This window comes from Ailuropoda melanoleuca, chromosome 14 (assembly GCF_002007445.2).
Source record: "Ailuropoda melanoleuca isolate Jingjing chromosome 14, ASM200744v2, whole genome shotgun sequence".
NCBI lineage: Eukaryota > Metazoa > Chordata > Mammalia > Carnivora > Ursidae > Ailuropoda > Ailuropoda melanoleuca.
Genome location: NC_048231.1, coordinates 74,436,784 through 74,458,628, shown reverse-complemented (window position 1 = coordinate 74,458,628; position 21,845 = coordinate 74,436,784). Strand labels below are relative to the sequence as shown.

The 21,845-nt window shown below is 37.2% G+C and overlaps 1 protein-coding gene across 2 annotated transcripts; it reads right to left on the bottom strand.

The window, feature by feature from the left end:
- Positions 1 to 1,328: 1,328 nt before the first annotated feature.
- On the bottom strand, positions 1,329 to 21,322 carry SEC22B (SEC22 homolog B, vesicle trafficking protein). 2 transcript variants are annotated; one of them, XM_002929887.4, is made up of 5 exons: positions 21,087 to 21,320; positions 12,964 to 13,073; positions 10,110 to 10,270; positions 8,060 to 8,206; positions 1,329 to 3,268 (listed from the first exon to the last, which is right to left on the bottom strand). In XM_002929887.4, the coding sequence occupies exons 1-5, from the start codon at positions 21,159 to 21,161 to the stop codon at positions 3,114 to 3,116; spliced, it is 648 nt and encodes a 215-aa protein (XP_002929933.1). In that variant the 5' UTR covers positions 21,162 to 21,320; the 3' UTR covers positions 1,329 to 3,113. The 2 variants fall into 2 exon arrangements, with proteins under 2 accessions (XP_002929933.1, XP_034498348.1); XM_034642457.1 differs by lacking the exon at positions 1,329 to 3,268 and adding an exon at positions 6,724 to 7,501 and having other exon boundaries at positions 21,087 to 21,322.
- Between the last annotated feature and the right edge of the window lie 523 nt (positions 21,323 to 21,845).

Here is a 21,845-nt window from a genome sequence, read left to right as displayed (position 1 = left end):
TGCATGCACGTACACTGAACATTTTTCTGGGAGTAAAGGCACATACCTTTCCAGATTTCAAGGTTTTCCAAAAAGCTTAATAACCACTAGGTATTTAAATGAACAGATGTATGTACAATGTGCCAAATATTATTACACTTTAACATCTGTGAGATTTCTTAATAAAAGCATGTTATGAAGTTCACTGTCATGACACCCAGGAAAGCTACTTTGTAAAATTAGTTCTGCGCTTTAGTTCCTAGTGGTTCACACAATCCTCAACTCACTGCACCCTGACCTCTGCCCACTCCCCTGGAATAACCTCTGCCTGCACGATGAAGTTCCTTAACTATAAAATTCAAAATACATTTTCAGTATTTATTTTGATCTCTCAGAGGTATCATGTAGTGGAGAAAAGCAGACTCTGGAGACAAACTTCTTAGGTTCAAATCTCAGCTCCATCACTTTACCTAGCTCTGCAACTTGGGGCAAATCACTAACTCTTCTGTGCTTCAAGAGAAGTATCCTTTGTGAAGTTTCTTCATTCATATGGTGTAAACAGTACTTACTTCAACTTGTGAATGTGAGATATAATCTCCAAACAAAGACAACATTATGTCAATATTAGTTACTTGGTACCTGGGATAACTCTTTTCTTGGAAATCGTTGGAAACCTACCTCCTAACCTCATTCTACCTTTGATGGCTCCTCAGTTTCATCTCCCTACTTTCAGGCTTATCCCTAATACATCTTTTACACTTTAGCCAGAATGAGCATTTGAAACCATAAATCTGATGCCATCTCTTGCCACTGACATTAGTGTAGTCTAACCTCCTTAGCGTGGTAGACAAGTCTTTTTATTACAACTTATCAGTCTGGTTCCTCTTCCTCAAGTCTCAACTGCCCAAACTTACCCAATGAGTTAAGTTGAACCAAGCTAATTACCATCCCTAACATGATATTGCCAAACTATTGACTCTGTCTAGAATACCTCATTCTCCTTCTCTTACCACACTCCCCAAAGTAAATTAGGTGTCCTTTCTTAATGTGCCCCCAATAACACTAGACAGTATTTATCACATTCTATTTTAGATGCCTGGTTGGTTGCAGATCATTTCATCTGGTTGGATCTTCCCACTACCTCCAATAAAGAACAGAAGCAGGAGCCACACCATGACTCTCTTGTTCTCATTTTTCTACCATCATAACAGGAAACCACTTTCTCATTCCTTTCTTCATCATTCTGCCTCCGTTCTCATTTTTTAAATAATCCAATGAGTTTGGTAGAAATGTACCCAGAAAGCTATGTGTACATAAAATAACTAGATAACAAAACTTCACACTTAAGGGAACATTCTAGAAGTATTTATTTCATTGCTGGCCACTTGGTTGCTACATGCAACTCTCAACAACGAGCTGCCACTCTCCACTCCTACAGAAGAACCAAATGCTATGGTACCACTAAGGTTTTCAGACTTTTGGGCTTTTATTACCAACATCATTACTCTAGGGACAAGCCTTGTAGGGACTTAAAAGCACTTATTCTCTATAAAAAGTAACTTCATATTTCATGCACATACTCCAATTGGCAAACTTAGATCCAAAATGGAAAGAAAAAAAAATGTATTCTAGTTCTGTAAATTATCAGGAACAAAATAAGCCATTTCTTCTTGCTTTGTTATAAGGAAATCGGATTTTTTTTCTCTATCAGGAATCAGGACAGTAGCTTTGATGATCCCTTAGTTATAGAATTGTTTACTAGTTGAAGTTCTCTCCAAAGATATTAAGAAGTAAGAAGTTGGCTCATTTTCCTGTATGACTTAAAGAATATTTGCAGTATGTGTAAATTCTAGGTTATATTGTAGACCCTTGTGATATTTAAAAGGTCTATTTTCCCCATTTAAAAAATTCTACCTCAGAAGGTAAAAGGAAATCCCCACCATCCCTGAGCAAAAAAGGGAAAAATCACAGGTGCTTTTATTTGTTAACAGAAGCCACTTAAATGAATTATCTATCTCTAGAACATTCTCAGAGAATTTACATAAACTGAAGCAGATACGAGGTGTTCTCAGAGACTTTCTCAGATATATATATTTAGTAGTTTGAGTAGTTGCTCTATAAAAATTTAAATCTAACAACACGGCTAAACATTTTCCACTTTGAAATTTGAGAATATCCTGAGAGGATGCTTATGGACATGAAACTACTGGACACAGAGGAACTTTTAAAATGTCAGCAGGAGGAAAAGAGAGTGGGGAAAACTACAGTGGAGAAAGTAAGATGGGGCAGGATAAAGCTGTAGTGACAGGCTGGGCCTTTTCTTCCCATTAAGTCAGGGGACTCTGGCTATGTGTATGCTATACTTACTCCTCTATTAATACAAACCAGATGCTGAAAGATAAAATTAAGAATGTCCCAAACTAAATTTAAGTCTTTTAAGGAGTAAATGACAGAAAACACTTTAGCTTCTTAATCAAGGAGTGCTATAATATAATTTCAAGGCATCTTAATATAATTCATTTAACCCTAAAGCAGTTGTGCAATAAGCAAAATGTCATAAAAGGAAAACAACAAAGGTTAACTTCCTACAGGGGCCAACAGACAAGATCTTTGCAGCACAGCAATTAACCTTCACATAGTGGAGTCTTGTTTACAAAGCCATCAAAAACTGAAAATCACAAATGTCACCAACAAGGAATGTTGATTAGAGTCAAAAACTTCCCACCAGGCTGCCTTTTCTGAAGGAATTTCAGACTGTTGCTAGCACAGGTTGGCTAAGCCAGATCTCACTGATGGCTCCATTAGAGAAAGAAAATGCCCCACTCAGTGCTGTTTTAAAAATGTAAAAACACTGGGAGGGAAAAAAACAAAATAAAACAATCTACTGTTCCCTAATGTATACAGCTTAGCACCCAGAGAAAGCCTCTGCCCCCAAAAGAGACTTTCTACAAAGGGGTAAGCTTCATTAAATGAGGTGTAACATTTCATTTTCAGGACATGTCTTTCCTTGCAAGGTCTTTAGAGGCAGAAGTTCCACTTGGAATTCTAATACACATCTCTGTGAGCTCAGCGTCCTGAAAACATACACCTGCCAGGCTCTAGGTTCACCCATGCCAGTGACTGGATTCACTACTTCACAGCCACCAGAATCGCACATACACTATTAACATGATGAAAAATACAGCGACTGCTGCAAGTTTAGCATAAGTGGAACGCATATTCAAGTACTTCGCGTCCTGGCGGTATTTCTTGGACAGACTGGACAGATTGTTAGCCTTTGAATCCAACGCTGTCAAAGAGGAAAAAAGGAAAACAGTAATTAGTCCCTGAGGTAGTCTGTCTAATGTATTAAGCATAAAAATAACATAAATAAGTGGGACCATACCAAACAACCATGAAGCTTAAACTATCATTTTTATTTTAAGGGTTAGGTTGCATACACTGATTAACCCATGATTCTGAAGCACTGTACAATCTACACTGAATTTTAAAGTTACCAGAGTAACTTATGTTCAAATTCCTGAGGCTGTACTGTGAGGTGATTAAGAGTGCTGGCTCTGGTCTCAGAGTCTGGTTCAAATCTCAGCTGCACCAGCCATGTGACATTGGCCAATTCACTGAGTTTCTACTAAGACCCAGTTTCATCATCTATAAAATGAGGATGATAACACTACTGTACCACAGGATTATAGGTACATAAGAATGCCTGTAAAGTGAACACAATCTTTGCATATGATAAGCCTTTGAGAAGTGTTAGTTGATAATAATCACCTTCATCATCATTTAATGGTCTAAACTATATTCTCTCGTATCTTGAAAAATGATAATCCATGAAAGATAAGGCTCAGGCAACCAGAAAATTCAATGAATCAGAAACAGAGTATTGAGCTATATCTTAATGGTGACTGCTACCAAATTCCCAAAATTCACCACGTGGTAAAAATCATTACGATGCTACCAGAAATTATATTTCAACAGACACAGGAAAGTTGTCTTGTAACTAAAATATAATCACAAGTGCTGGAAAACCACCAATACCTACTAAATGAACTTTTGTAAAGTTTTGTTATTCTAAAAGGACATTTGTAATGTCACTGCCTTCTGTAACTGTTAACTGAGCACTTAGAGAAGCAACCAAAGAGATACAAGCTAGACTGGACTAAAATACATGACATATTTTAATAATAAAAACAAATTCTCAGTGTGACATAAATGAATTCTGATCATTTTGCTTCTTTAAATTTTTGGAAAAAACTATTTTGCAATATGAATTTGTTCTTCCTTAGGGAATACTTCTGGAATATTTGGAGTTGCTTAATAACAGACTGAATTGATTGAGAAATGTGGTATTACTTAATGACAAAAGAATGACAGCCGCTTCTAAATTAGCAATTTGTCCTGTAAGAAAAACACTTAGTCACATAAGAAAAGTTAGGAGATGAGAAATAACCATGACAATGCTGTATGGAATCTTTCCAGCCAGTCTACTAAAATGGACACTCCATTGGATAGAGGTTTTTAACTGCTATGTCTATTGTTACATCCCCAATGCCCAGAACAGAGTCTGGCAATAGGGATCAAAAAATAAATATTTGCTAAATGAATCTAAATCTGCTGAGATTAACTGGGCAGCAGAACAAATATTAGGTCATACGAAATAAGCAATAGTTAAGAGAATTCCTTTACATAGAAACATTTGGAGATACATGATATGGTAAAGACAAAGCCACTACTGGGAGAAGTCATTGAGCAAATATTTATGTTATAGGCACAAAGCAAAGCGCCAAAAGATACAATGATGATCACAATATACACAACCTCTCTATTTGGGGGAACTTACAGTCTAATAGGGTGACACCTCTGAATGAAAAAGCAAAACCCATGGCTTAAAAGAAACAGCTATTTTAGGCAGTAAAAACAGGCTTACTTTCATATTGCTGAAAGAACCGATAGGAACTACTCTTAGGTCTTAAATGCAAGGCAGGCTAGCTCTAAAACTAAAAATTAGACAGAGGGGTGCCTGGGCGGTAGAGGCAGTTAGGTGTCCAACTCTTTGTTCGACTCAGGGTCATGAGATCAAGCCCCACGTTGGGCTCTGTGCTCAGTGGGGAATCTCTTAAGACTCTCACTCCCTCTCCCTCTGCCCCTCCTCCCTGCTCACTCACTCACTCTAAAATAAATAAATCTTTAAAAAAATAGAGGGGTACCTGGGTGGCGCGGTTGGTTGGGGACCAACTCTGGGTCTCAGCTCAGGTCGTGATCTCAGGGTCCTGGGATCAAGCCCCGCAGCGGGCTCTGAGCTCAGCACAGAGTCCATTGGGGACTCTTTCCCTCTCCCTCTGCCCCTCCCCATCACGTGCCCTCTCTCTCCCTCTCTCAAATAAACTAATAAATCTTTTTAAAAAATTAGAAAGAGAAAGAAGGCATAAAAGGTGGATTCTTATTATGAAGAAGCTTAAAGAGGAAGAAAACATTTTTTGAGGTAGGCTAATCTTTTCACTATCTTTCAGATATGCTCTATTCAGATAAGCTTTTCTTCTTCCCTCTTAAAATACCACTCTTCATTTCTTCCTGATCTATTCAAATTCAAGAAATCTTCCCTGTTCACTTCACATTATCTACTTCCTGCTACATTTTACAGCTCTTATTGTTCATATATCCGTTTAAAACTATCACACACTGAAGATGGACAAGGACCTGCAGAAGCCAATGAATTCTGCCAGGCACTAGCAGTGTGACTAAAAGCAAGCTACCTAACTTTTCTGAGTCTGCTTCTTTATCTGTAAAACTGGTTTGACACCACCCAAATCACAAGGGATTACTCTAAAGCATAAGTAAGATGTATGTATGTTCCCTTGGGGTGCCTGGGTGGCTCAGTGGGTTAAGCATCAGACTCTTGATTTTTGGCTCAGGTCATGATCTCAGGGTCGTGGGATCGTGCCCCACATCAGGCTCTGTGCTCAGTGTGGCATCTGCTTGAGATTCTCTCTCCCCACCTCTGTCTGCCCCTCCCCCAGCTCATGCTCTCACTCTCTCTCTCTCTCAAATAAATAAAATCTTTAAAAAAATGAAGTCCCATGGGACGCCTGGGTGGCTCAGTTGGTTAAGCGTCTGCCTTTGGCTCAGGTCAAGACCCTGGGGTCCTGGGATTGAATCCTGCATCAGGCTCCTTGCACAGCGGGGAGCCTGCTTCTCCCTCTGCCTGCCGCTCCCCCTGCTTCTGCTGTCTCTGACAAATAATGAATAAAATCTTAGAAAGTAAAGAAAGAAAAGAAAGAAAGTCCCCCTACCATATTACCTAACACAAAGTGAACAATTGATGTCTTTTCCCTTACACTATCTATAAATTACCCTGTGACAATGACCTTGTTCTTATCTTCCCAATTAGATGAAGTTATTAAGATTAGAAATGTACAGGTGACCCTTAAACAACATGGGTTTGAACTGTGTGCATTCCGCTCATACACAGATTTTTTCATAGAATACTGTGGATGTATTTTCTCTTCCTTATGATTTTAGTAACATTTTCTTTTCTCTAACTTGTTTTATTGTTAAGAATACAGTATATACGCAACTAATGGAGCATCGAACTTTACGTCGGAATCCGGGGATATACTGTATAGTGACTAACATAATATAATAAAAAATCATTAAAAAAAAAAAAAGAATACAGTATATAATATGTGTAACATACAAAATAACATGTTAATTGACTGTTTATACTAAAGGTCAACACTTGGCTATTAGTAGTTAAGTTTTCGGGAAGTCAAAAGTTATATGTGGAGCCCCTGACCCTCACACTGTTCAAAGGTCAACTGTCTTCTTTTTCCAATCAGCACATCAGCTTCGTAGTAACCAGCAAAGCACTAGAAAAGAATCTTTTTACACTTTTGATAAACTAACAATATATAAATTTTAGATTTAAGAAAAATTCCTGTTCTGATCTATTTTATCCCAGGTAGAAACAGTAAGGCTGTTATGATGAAAATTTACAGACTCAACTCATCCAAAATTTGATGTTTAAAGAGTGTGAAGCTATATGCTGGAACAACTGCTGACTACTAACATAAAGGTTACAATCTGCAGTCCCTAATAAAGGAAAACGCATTTACTCGTGATAATGTCACAAGGCTGAGTTCATAAAATACTCATTAAGGCATCTATTTGTGATCATTACTGTGACAGAAATAAAACAAGTATATGAAATACATATGAAATACATAAATACTACATTTAAAGAGTACATTAAACACTTAGGTAACATTTAAACATTAAGTAAATATGTATATTTTAAGGCAAATTAGGTAAGTAAGCAGGCACACATACATGAACACATACCCATTATGTGCTTAAAAAACCGTTACATAGCTAAGTGTCTTAAGAGTTTAAAAGACAAAAGAAGATTAATGTGATGTGGGCTATTAGAATAAAGGAAGGCTTCTTTGAGGAGGTAGTTCTTGTCTGGATCTTAAAAGAACAGGTCCGGGATGGTGAAGAAGCTGACCTGGCTGTCGTCTGTGAACTAGAGAGCATGAAAGAAGTTTACAATCTCCTTATCTTCCATTACAGAGAACACAATGCCTTGCACATTACAAGCATGTGTTAAGAATGAAAAGTAAGTTGAAACCAGACTAGATCTTATCTTGTAGTTACAAATTTTAAGTTTTTCAGCAGAGGGAATGCCTTGATAAAAATGGCATTTTATGACATTTGATCTGGCAGCAACAAAGTCTTCCAAAGTGGCTAGTCAGGAAACCACGGCAATAAATCTTTGACAATTTCCTCTCATTCTTCTTTTCATTTCCCTTAACTTATGTAAGTGTTTCCGTAAATATTTACTTAATGTCGTAAATATCTTGGAAGCAGTAATTGCTTCTGATATGGAATGAGATCTTCACACCATTCTAACTCAACAAAAACTAATCATGCTAGGAAAAAAAAAACATTAGATTGGAAGTTTTGTAATGTAATCTATCTCTAAGAGGTGAATTCTTAACAGTGCTAGACAGACTCTGACAGCAAAACAAAGCACCCCAAAATAAGCTACCCCTGCCTGTAAGACTCTCAATGCTTTACATACCTGAGAGTGCTTCTCCCCGTTGCAGCACTTCTTCGATATTGGCCACCATGATCCTCTGCACATCTTGCAATTCAGTGTTGATGGAGCCTAGGTTCCTCCGAGCACGGCTGTCGATGTAGAGCTTCTTGGTTTTCTGAATGTAGGTGTCTAGGATAATGAAGAAAAGTGACCATGAGCAACTTTGTCCATCAAAGTACTGTAGGGAATAGGAAGTTCTGAGTTTAGCCCTGGATCAGCAACTGTCCATGACTAAGCAAGCTCTAGAGAGAGCATCAAAATTTGAGTTTTGATTTCTTCATTTGTAAAATGTAGATAGATGACCATTCAAGAGAAATGTCCTCTACACACCTCCAAATGAGAAGACTTTGCTCTCAGGGTCCTTAGAGAAATTAAGAACCACTGCAGTAAGTCTTTCCTGAAAGCGGAGATTTTCAAAACATGTTCCAAGGATCCTTGGGGTTTCACTACTTAATTCTTTACATTCCCTGAAAAGGATCCTGGCGACAATCTAGCATCACTACAGGTTAACATGGCAAGAGTTATTCTCTCTCTTAGGGGGAATGGGGAAAAACACTGTCTTAAAATATTTTCTTTAACATATATTCCTAATTTCACTGTTCTTAAACTTCAGATAAAGCAAAACCCCACTATAAAAGTGCAGTCTTATTAGCCCATGTCTGTATTTCTCAAAACTGTAAAAAGAATGACTTATTATTTAAGACTGTATTTTCAACTTTTGGCAAAAATCATAAGTTATATGAGCTGGATACCTCTCATTTGCCTCTTTAGACCTCCTCTCCACCTTTGTGCACCATGCTTTTTGCCCCGGGAAGCTGACCTGCATGGACTACATCGTGGGTTCCTTACCCTGGAGCTTCCAGTTAGGTTCAGCCAATGCGAGAACTCCAAGGGTAAGGCATGAGAGTAGATAGTGATGTTAGAGTATTTATTCCCAACCTCTCCCTGAGAAGTCACCCTAGCCTGGCAGTATCCCTCCAACCAGAATTACTGTTCCTCTCAAGTTGGTCTTCTCTATAAATTTTCTCCTTTGCAGTTCCAGAAACTGATGCTTTCTCTTATCCCTTCAGGCCTAGGGATGAAAACAATTACTGTGTCACTGATCTCAGGTTACTGTACTTTGTGGTTCACCTATAACCCATTCATCTTTGTATATAAGCCTTTAAGCTAATTCAAGTGTACCAATTATTTCCCGTGTGACCTTGATACAGCAGTCTTATTTTTTTCTTGGGTTTACTGGACCTTTATTACCTTCAAAAACAAAATTTGAAAAACCAGACATTATAAAAATTAGCACTTGCAGAGTTTGTAGTTATGAAACAGTAGAGTGTTTTGCTGAATTTTCTTTATTTCTAAAAAGTAAGACGACCATTTATCTAGCAAACTGGAAACACTTCAGAAATTCGGAAAGAGTAAAACCAATTTCTCTTTTAACTAAAAATATCGGCAATGTCGCCTAATCATACTTACTCGCACTTCTTCTACTTAGGGTACCCAAAACATTTCCTTTGATTTACTGCCATCAGATACTTTACTGGTGATGAATCTTTCTGTAATTAATGTACATGGACACCCATACTCACTATTTATGCATGTAATAAATGTTATACCCCCCATCATACCTCTTCCAGTATTTTTTTTTTTTAATTAGAGGATCTGAAAGAAACAAAATACCTTCTTTCTGATTTCCAAATTCTGATCTCCAGAAAATGAACCTTACTGGGGGCGGGGAGAACTCAGCTACTATATACCAGTCAAGTAGATCTTTGGGCACAGTTCTGATGAAGAATCAAACCAAATCACAAAAAAGGGCAAAGGGCAACAAGTTCTAAGAAAAAGATCAAAAGACCAGAGAAAATTACTTATAAGAAGTCTCATTCATTCAGAAGGACAAAAAGAGATGGAAGAGACAGAATTCAAAACTTCAGTAATAAACATCAGAAAAAAAGTGTCAAAATTATTATCAATGTAACAAACAGCTTCTACATATTGTTTGCTCTCTTGATATAGAGATGAAGGACAAAAAACTTACCAAACTCAATAAAGGAATAGGGCCTAGACACAGTGGGCACCTTCTTCCCATGCTGTTCATCAAACTCTGAGTGCAAATCTTCTAGGTAGGCAAAAGCCAATTTCTTAGGGAAGGCAGCTTCACACAAAACCAAATAACAAACTCCCTGCTCAATAATGTAGCTGGAGAGACAAAAAAAAAACAAAAAACAAAAACAAAAAAAAAACACAACAAAAAACAACAAGAAAAAGTTGTCTGTAGAATAACAATACACTCAACAACTTGAAGCAGACTCTCGGTGCCTTACAAACTTTTGAAAATATTCTAGCCTTTAGTCTAGCTAAATCAGAAAATCAATTTCAAACCACAAATCCTTGGAATCAGAAAGCAAACATCATCCCATTATTAGAATTATATTCCAAAAGGAATATTTAAACATGTTTATCATAATTGTTTATTTATTATATAATTCAGCTAAAATATCTTAATACCTAAGACTTTTTCTTGAAAACTCAGAGTTGTGACTCCATCTACCTTCTGATTATATATGGAAACGAGTATACATATATTTAAACTCCTTCCAGTTATAAGAAGAAGAGTGGACTGGAAATTTTTGTGGATACCTAGAAGTTGGAAATTAACGCCACGACGTTTACCAGATACAGACAATGACCTTAGGACAAATAATATTCCCTAATTCCCAGGACAGAACTCTGTATCAACTATCCAGTATCCAATAACAGAACTATCTTCCTCTTAGCTCCCTGGCACTCTGGAAGGAGCTATATGACTACATGTCTGAGATGTCTTGGAAAGAGGTTAGGTTACTCAGTGATTTTCAAATGTTTTCTTAGCCACCGTACTCTTTATTTCAGCAATAATTATATTCAGAAGACCAATATGTACATCAAATAACATCAGAAGGTCATTAGTTTAACTAGGAGTATAAGGGCACAAAGCATTATATATACACCCCATCCCTACCCTTACTATGTGGCTCCTAATGCACCTAGGACTCCACAGAGCAGTTTACAGTGTATCGTATCATCTCTCAGGCCCCTTGTGATGATAATGATGATGATACTCTCTTGCTTGGGGATCTGAATCAACTGCTCTCCTTGCCTTCAATCTAGACCATCTTCTAAACTTCCAGTTTTATTCCTAAAGAGTAAATATGACCATATTACCCTGCTTAAAAACTCTCAGGGCTCCCTAATACCTATAAAATAAAATCACACTCTTTGATGTAATACTTTGGCTCCAAAACAGGTGTAGGCCACATTCCATCATGCTGTTCTCCAAACTTAGTTATTTTACATCCTCATGGACTTCTGCTTATATATACATATATATTTCTAACTGTAATACTCTTTTATGTACCTGGAGAAACCTTGTTCATTTTCATATGCTCGATTCTACTATAGTTTTTTTCATAAAATTTCTCTGTATTCTCCCTCTCTCTATCCCTTTTCTTCAAACTTATACCCTAAAAATGGGAATTTATTGCTTCCTTCTCTCTAGTCCCAAAGCATTTCATTTATAACCAAATTATAGCATTTCTTGCCCTAAGGTATCATAGTTTAGTTGTCTGAATATGTTTCTCTCTGCTAATAAGATAAGCTCATAAAAGCTACAGACATTAAAGGCAGAACTTAACATATGGTTTGGCAAAGGATAATCTTTAATAAATAGCTCTTAGATGGAAATAATGGATGAGAAGAGATTATAAAGTTCCTAAAGGAACCATACAGAAGAAAAACATTTCAATTCCACTAGAACTTCCCTAGGTTTTTTGCTCTAACCCATGGTAGAGATAAAGATACTACATATAATTAGGTGCCTATATATTTTTTTGATGTTGAAAACTGGATTTATAGAAAATATTTCATATACTACACAAATTAATACCTTATAAAACATAATATCCAGGCAACCTTCTGGGGTCCCCTTCCTCTTTGGGAGCTTTGTACTCTATCATTCAATGAACTTTACTATCACTCAATAAACCTTGCTTTGCTGCCCACCAAAAATAAATAAATACATAAATACATACATACATAAAATTTAAAAGTTAAAAAAAATTTTAAAAATAAAACTTAATATCCACTACTGTCTTAAACAATAAACCAGGGTTTTGTTTTAATTTTGGTTTGTATACTTGTTTGTTTCTGATGGGTGATCTTTTTTTTCCCCTTTCAAGGTAAACACAGCAAGTCCCTCCCAGATCTGTATTATCTTAGCCTGAGTTCCTAAAATAGGAACTAAGCTAATCCTATTTTATTTTCCTTTGATCTTCTTGTCCTCTTTTTTTTTAATCCTTCCTGTTTTGTCACTCTCGAACTTGACATGTACTAAACGTTTAATACCAATTATTTATAAATAATTTGAAATCCAATAAAGTCCTTTTGATTCCTCACTCGGCTATATGCATTGTCTATAACAACTGACTGAGATGCTCTTAAATTATCCTCACAAAACTATGACCATTTTCCCTATTTTATAGAGGAAACGGAGGCCTAGAGAAATATGTGAGTTGTTCAAGGTTGTGTTGTTAAGTAAACGTATGAGCAAGAATACTAATCTACATACATCTGGCTCTAAGAAGCTCCTAAAGCAAAAAATTATCTATTCTTGCATGATGGTTATAGAATTCATTAAATACAGGGTAACAGGTTAATTTATTGTATGCAAATTGAATAAACAAACCAAGATTTCTGTTTTGCAAAACTGGAGCCAGGGAAGTTACTTCCACAAAGAGTTTATATTTTTAAATTTTTCTTTATTTTTAAAAAATTGTTACCATTCTTATCAGTTGTTACTTATATCCACTGTATCTCATACTTAAATGATCACAAAGAAATAGAATTATACTCACTGGAAAGTCATGGCGCCAGCTTCCAAGGTACATCTAGTAGGCGATTGTTCATTTAACTTGCGAAAGAGTTGCTTAGCCTGACTCTGGTACTGTTGAAGATCCCGGCCAGACTGAAAGAAGACACCTTCATTTAAGAATTTTCCACACACAAAAAACACTGTCACAATTAATGAGCAGCATCATACTATGAGGACACTATGTAAATAAGGTCCTTCATTAAAGGTTAATAAGATTCATTTTAACAAAAGAAAAATGGCCTTCTTTTAGAGCAAAAAGGAAGATCAAACCTCTAGTTGTTCAAGAAAATCACATTATTTGCTAAGAAGCAACCTGAGGGCTTCAGAGGGGAGGGAGGTGGGGGACTGGGCTGGGCCGGTGATGGGTATTAAGGAGGGCACGTATTGCATGGAGCACTGGGTGTTATACTCAAACAATGAATCATGAAACACTACATCAAAAACTAATGATGTACTGTATGGTGACTAACATAACATAATAAAAAATTTTTAAAAAAAGAGGCAAATTGTACTTCTCAACTATCTTTAAGGCACTCTTAACTTTCAATCCAGTGTTCTTTCCACTATTAGGTCAGTGGTCTCCTCCTACCTCATTTCACTTGCACACTTACTGGCACATAACTGCACAACATGTTCTATACTCAGGGGAAATCCTGGGAAAAACAGACTGATGAATCTCATTTTTATCCTGGAATATCAAGCAAAATCTTCCACAAAGTGTTACAGTATTGAACATTTAAGCAAAACTAAATGTATGCACCCATAACTGCAAACTACTAGGAACACTATAATGCAACTGCGTCAGAATGAGCAAGAGTAAGGACCGAGATGGGAAAGTCAAATATTCTTTACTGAATAAATCTATTTGGTTTCTGAGTTTGCATAGTAGGGGACATATGCATGCAAAATGAAAATAACAATATTCAGATGACAGAATTACAGGCAATATTTTCTTGAACAATTTCTAAATAGTTTAATAATCTTAAAAAAAAGAAGGAAAAGAGCCTCCCGAGGAAAATAGCAGCATCATCTCAAAAGGAGAACATCATACATCACTAACCAATTAGATCCAAACAGGAAAGAATGGAATGGAAAGCAAATACACATTATTTATACATCCACATACAGCATACCCAGGAAGGGGGGGCACTTTCGCCATTTGATAGCAATTATTTTATTTTGGATTATTTATTTTGAATTGAACCAGAAGACAGTCTCTCCTTGATAGATGTTTAATAACTAAATGTTTACATTAAAAGAGCATTTATTTGAGGTCCTCTCTCAAAAGATCTGATGACTGGATCTGAGGTGTAACTTAGAAAATACAAAGTGAGGGGCGCCTGGGTGGCACAGCGGTTAAGCGCCTGCCTTCGGCTCTGGGCGTGATCCCGGCGTTATGGGATCGAGCCCCACGTCAGGCTCTTCTGCTGTGAGCCTGCTTCTGCCTCTCCCACTCCCCCTGCTTGTGTTCCCTCTCTCGCTGGCTGTGTCTATCTCTGTCAAATAAATAAATAAAATCTTAAAAAAAAAAAAAAAAGAAAAAGAAAATACAAAGTGAAACCAAAAAATTCTAGACAGTGAACCACTCAGCTAAGAGTAAAAACAAGGAAGCAATGATAAAATTATGAAAGTGGCAGATAAGCAAATGTACAAGTATTGGATTCTAACTATATTTAAAATGATGAATTGGGAGCGCCTGGGTGGCTCAGTCAGTTAAGCATCTGCCTTCAGCTCAGGTCATGATCTCAGGGTCCTGGGATTAAGCCCTGTATCCAGCTCCCTGCTCAGCGGAGAGTCTGCCTCTCCCCCCACTCGTGTTCTCCCCCACCCGTTAGTGCTCTCTAGCTCNAAGGAAGCAAACAAGCATGAAATGAACCAGGAGAGTTAGGCAGACACCACTAGAAGTATCAATTTATAGATTTATCTTGTTTAGTACTGCCCCTACAGCAATGACTTGTTATAATACTCTTCACTTGAGAAATTTTTCTATATTAACATATATGTGTATGTATGCAAGTGTATATTTATATATTAACACTTTACAATAATTAACATTATAATATATAGTAACATTATTATATTAATTCATATTGCATTTTTTTTTCATGACTGGTCAGCTAGTAAAGGAGAGTGAATACTATTACATGCTTTGAACTAGTGCTTAATATCCTACATTCCTAAATTTGAATGGTACTTGCCAATTTGTTTGCTTCACCAATGCCATTATATATGTGGCACCTGGAAGAGATCTGACCCCACATTAGACAGAAGGGGATGCAAATAAAGTTGGAAATGTTACTAAAGTGCCAAGAAATAATATCAACATTGATCAATGATTTTTCAACCTTGGCTTTACACTAGAATCACCTGGGTGTTGTACGAAAACTAATCAACCCCTATCTCCCCCCACCCCAAACCAATTAAATCAGTATCTCAGAGGTGGAACTCAGAAATTGGTATTTTAAAAGTAACTGCAACCACAGATGTTACGTAAAAACTGTTTTTGATATCTAAAGGCAGGTGAGCACCTTAAAGGAACCGGCTGAAGAAAAAAATGGCAAAAAAATTGTCAGACTGGCACAAATCCTTTGACCTTATAAGAAGTATTGTAAACATTACTGCAACCTAAGAGAAAGAGACTAATAACCTCATCAACTGCAGAAAACTACGTCCAAAAACATGCTACAGTTTCAGGGATTTATAATGAACAAAGCATCGACTGCCACTGCAGAACACTGAGATTACACGGAGATTATGGCACGCCAACCAACATTTTACAGTGTTGGTTTCATTAGCATCACCATCACCGAGAACGCAATGCTGGCACAATCTTCCTGATAATCATTTTTGCACCTTGTATTAGAAAATATAAAATTTTGCATATTGTTTTATCTAACAATTCTGTATCTTTGAAAATATACATACATATCATATGTTTAAAAAACTATAAATGCATTATAAAAGTAAAAAACAAATGTTCAGTAATAGAATAGGAAATTGGTTAAATAACATATGGTATATTTATATAGTGGAATACTATACAGCCATTAAAATGTATACTTTTAATGATATGAGAAGATACTCACTACATGCTAAGTGAAAAAAATTAGGTGAATAGTCTTACAGTATTACCCATTGTTTAATTTGATACACACACACACACAATTAAGGTTATACATTAAAATGGATATAATGTAAGTACAGATTTTGGTAATACTATTTAACATTTTGGTCCTTAGGATTATACATATTTACTGAATTTTCTAGAGTAAGCACAGACTAGTTTTATAATGGAAAATTATTCATTTACCCATTTTTGTTTATTGCATATTTGTAACCCACAAATATGAACAGTTCTAATATGAACTTTAAGAAATGCAAACTAAAGCCAGAAAAAATTTTTCAGAAAAATCTTAATAAAATCTTAAATTAATAAATCTTAAATTAATAAAGTTAAATGAAAGTATTCACTTTCTGCCAGCCACTGTTCTTTTTTATTCTAAACTTTTTTTTTTTAAGATTTTGTTTATTTATTTATTTGACAGAGAGAGTGAGCGTGTGCACAAGAAGGGGGAGCAGCAGGCAGAGGGAATGGGAGAAGCAGCCTCTCCACTGAGCAGGGAGTCTGATGCAGGGCTTGATCCCAGAACACCGGGATCATGACCTGAGCCGAGGGCAGACGCTTAACCGACTGAGCCACACAGGTGCCCCTGCCAGCCACTGCTCTAAACACTTTACGTAATTTAACTTAAATAATCTTTACAATTATCCTGTGAGGTGATTAGAACTATTATAGAACTATTATGCCCATTGACTGCATGAGAAGTAAAACTTGCACACGGACTAGGGGCCAGTAAGGGGAGGGACAAGAACTGAACCAGGCAGTCTAGTTCTGGAGTCCCTGTTCCCAAGCATGCTGTACCACCGCTACAATTAAAATTGTTTTGGTGATAGCAGATCCACCTTCTGGGTGATCTTACTATTTGATATTAAATCTAATTCACAGGAAATGCTCAAGAAACTGTGTGGCAGCTCTGATCTAGATCTCACAAAACAACATATTCACTACTGTACAAACAGACCCTCAGTTTGCTTTCAAGGTTAAAGGCACAAAGGGCCCAGTTACTAGACTACCTAAAAACAGATTAGATGTCCTCATTCTGTTTTCCACTTCATCTAGAACAAACCTGATGAACTTTGTATACAGTATAATGGAAAGATGTGTTAGCAATCCAATAATGAATTGGATGTGAATGTCTAGACAAATCCTGAAACTAATTTGAGGTCATCCAATAGCATATTTAGGATTCGGTTCAATATATAATATAAAAGGTACAGGGTAGAAATTTACCAAATAACTATAATACTTTTTATTGTTACCACCTAGGACTGCTGAACAATTATATCAAATGCCACCTTTCGTCTTTACAAGAATGTTTAGCTAAGCTCTTATCATTTTTAAATTCCTGTTGAACTCAGCTGGTCAAAGGCCAGAAGCACCAAGAACCAACCATTTTCCTCTAAAAGCAATTACAGTAAGGTGACTAATGAACCCTCAATAATTGGGGGAGTGTGGCAGTTTAAATGGACAACAGATTATCTGCTTTTTGATGCTCCCCACTGAATCCTTGGTTAGATCAAACACCTTCTTCAAGTCCACAGAGGTGGGGCAAAATGAAAGAAGAGAGAACACCCTTCATTCTGAGGTAGAATAGAAAGGTAGATGAAGAAATTGCAAACATCCAAAAAGGAGAAACATACCAGAAAGGTACAAGAAACAGAATATCAGAATCCAGGTTTGAAGAGAAAAGTTCATCTCTCTACCACCCTACACTGATACTTCTAGTTGAGCACAGAGGAAACAGTGCATGAGATACTCTGCCTAAATCATTTTTAAAATTTTAATCTTTATTGTATTATCTGAATAACTGTTCATCTCCAGTAATAAGGCAGTCTGTACAGGACTAGCATCTAGTAACCATCTAACATATGATATCTGTGATCAGTGTAAAACACTGAAAGAGTACATTGAATTATCTGGACTGAACAATTAAGGTACTTAACTATAAAAACTATTTGGTTGAAACATCGATTTCTTAAAAAGTTATCTCTGGACTCCTAATAAGTAAATACATTATTAAAAAGTTTTAGAACAAGGCAGTAAAGTGTACCAGTTAGGCACTACAGCTCTGGTCTAGAGTCAGAGAGATATTGATTAAAAATCAGTGGTTCTTAACCAGGGTGATTCTGCCAATCACACCTGGCAACGTCTGGAAGTATTACACAACTACAGGGTGGTGGTTGGTGATGGTAGTTCTACTGCCATCGAAGACGTAGAGGCCAGGGATGTTAGTAGACATCCTACAATGCACAAGATCATTTCCCACAATAAAGAATTATTTGACCTAAAATATCAACAGTGCTGACATTAAGAAACTGATGAAAAATTCCATTATGCTACTTATTAGCTACCTGACTCATACAAAAAACCTATCGTCTCTAAGGTGGGAGATTCCTATCTATAAATGGGAATAATAATACTAACTATCCTAATATGATTGGTATGAAGATTGAATGAAATCATATACCTGACAGGCTTCGGCACAATGCTTGGCATGTAGTAGGTATTCTATAAATATTCTGTATACTATGATCAAAATAAAAATGAATTTAGGATTCGTATTTTTACAGACATTAAAAGTTTAGGGAAGATTCTACCATTCAAAGTCCTAATATTTTTTTAAAGATTTTATTTATTTATTCATGAGAGACAGAGAGAGAGAGGGAGAGGGAGAAGCAGGGTCCCCACAGAGCAGGGAGCCCAATGCAGGACTCAATCCCAGGACCCCAGGGCCACGAGCTGAGCCAAAGGCAGATGCTTAACGGGCTAAGCCACCCAGGCACCCTCAAAGTCCAAATTCCTAAAGGAAAAAACTATGGAATTGCCTTCACAAAAATACTTTTGTGAAAAATTCTTTCCTTATCAATTAACAAAGTAACCCATCTTTGTAGACCAACACCTAATTCAGAATTAAATTAAGAAACACACAATACGGGTACCTGGGTGGCTCAGTCAGTCGAGTGACAGACTCCTTTGATTTTGGCTCTTGATTTCAGCTGGGCTGTTGATCTTGGGTTGTGGGATGGAGCCCCACATGGAGTTGGCCTGGGACTCTTCTTTCTGCCCCTCCCCCCACTTGCGAGTGTACCCACATGCTCTCTCAAATAAATAAAATCTTAAAAAAGCCCCACAATAATATATCGATTATTTTTTCAGTAAAGTATCATGGCAGAGTAAGGAACTACTAATATCAAGTAGACTTTCAAATTCATTTTGTATTCTTTGCCCACATTAAAATCCAATGCAATAAACACACCGGACTTATCCCTGGGGAAAACAATTTCCTGAACTACGTATATATCTTTCAAGGAGAATTTTCCCACACTATCTCCCTTGTTCAAGTCATGTTCCTGCATTTATTTTAATAATTTCACTCCTTCTGTAGAGTGGCCCTAGAAAATTCTTAATGAATTGGGAGAAAAGTATTTCACAACTGAAAATTAAGGGCACACTGTATTTTTCATATTTTGTATCAATGATTAGACTTTGTTTTGTACAATGAATAGAAAATATTTCTAGCATGACCTGCAACTTCATGATCTGTATCGATATTCTCCTAAATGTGAAAATAAACATATTTCCAAGTCAAACCTAAAAAGGCATATAACCAAATAGAAGCTTTCCTTATTACTAGACAATCCTGTCAGCTTAGATGTCATTTCTTCTGGGAAGACTTTTCCTGGTCTCCCAAAACTAACTTAGGTACCTTTTCTGTAAGGTAAAAGAATAAAGTAAAAGAGCCTTTTATCTTTACCTTTCCATAAGTAAAACAGCCACAAAGCCTTCTTCCTCTTTCATAGTAGTTGTCCTATATTATAATTGCTCATTAGTTTTCTGGCTTTTCCACTAACTGTAAGCTCCATGAAAGCAGGGATTGTGTCCTCCAACCTCCTGTATTATCACCATGCTTGACACAATTGATGTGTTCAATAAGGGTTTTTTTTTCTTCAAGAATATATGAATGAAAAGCCTAAGAAGAGACATGTGCAAAATATTTCTTTCTAGAACTCATCCTTTTTTCAGGCCTTGAGTTTTCGTTTTGTTTTTTTAACTACTTAGGATGTATGAGAAAGTAAAATAAAATTGTTCACTTTAATTAAGTTACATAATTTTCATTCTCAGCCTTCCTTCTTCAGAGACGGCCCCACCTTGATCCAGAAACCTGTCTCACACCAGAAATTTCTCTTCTGATTCTAAGGCATTAAAGCAGCTTCTTTTCAAGATATTTGGGGCTGTTGTTGTTTTTTCATCAATTCAATACACTTTCGAGCACTTATGCTAGCACAAAACTGCTGTTGTAAAAGCTATGAGAAACACAAAGATGATTAAGATCTGCCTACTGCCTCCTAGGAAATTCAAATTATTGCAAGACAAAGGAAAACAGTAAAATAAAAGTACAAGGCATTACAGGAATACAACATAGGAGTTACAATTTCAACAGTCGAAATTTAAATTTAGTAAGGCTTATTGGAGGAGGTGGGAACTGGGTATAACCTTGAAAGAAAGTACCGTACTGAACTTCAAACAGGTGTCTATATGTGGCAATGTTATCTCACCCACTTTCAAAAGATGGCATCAAGATAGGTCAAGGATCAAGTGCCACAATAGAAGAGGTTGAAGAACTTAGGAGCTGATTTTTCCCAGGACCTGTCAGTCAGCCTTAACAGCAGCAGAAAATTAGAAATTCTGATTTTTAACAAAGTCTCTAAGAGTTACACAACACAGGGTGATCACAATCGGCCGAAACTATCCCTATGCTGGAGCGTCCTTCCACAGAGAAACACATAAGACAAAAATATACCTCCTCCGTCAGGAAAGATTTCTTCTCACCAGCCGTCCCTCCACTGCCAAAGGATAAAAGAGCAATTCAGAGGGGTCGAGAGTGCACGGGAGGTCGCAAGGGTCTCCTGGGTTCTAGGAAGAAATCCGGTACTGACAGCGGAGCTCAGGCAGGGACTTGGGGTCTCGGGGATCTAGGAGCTCACCTGTTCGTCCTCCTGCATCGAGGCGGCCAGCGGGAGCCCGTCCGCCACACGGGCGATCATCGTAAGCAACACCATCTTCACAGGCTACAGGGACCCAATACTGGCCGGGAAGGCCGTAGACGTTCTCCTGACTTCCTCTGCCGCGACAACAGTTACACCTCTATCTCAGTTCCCGAAGATCCAGCTGCTTGCGTCTGCGCTTCCCGCTGAGGTGGCCGGAAACTAGCTTTGGAGCCTTCCACTACCGGTCCTCAGCATTGGCTTCCCACCGAGAACCACGACTACCAGAACACTAGTTCCGCGGTCTCGCCTTCCACCTTCGGAAGCTTCCAAGGCCCCGCCCGCTTTTCTGGATTAGGCGCTTCGAAGAAACCTTGACCCTTGAGGGGGGTGTGGCATACGAACTAAAACAGAATTTTCTAGTTCCCACTACTTTAAGCCTGGGGAGAGGGCTGGGGAGAGTGGTGGGAGTTAATGGGTGCATAGATGGAGAGTATGTGAAAAAACGAAAATCAAGCTATATATTTTCATATTTTATATTATATATGTTTTATATATAATACTTTATATTTCGTATATTTCTAGGCAGGGATTTTTGTCTGCTTGAGGATTTTTTTGTTCAGTTGGTTTTTGATTGTTTGTTTATGCTGTATTTCCAGATCCTTGAACAGTTTCCAATAAAAAACAAATGTCTATTGTATTGTATGTGTGAAAAAATGACCAACCGTGATACATCAGAAAGCACCAAATCAGTCACCC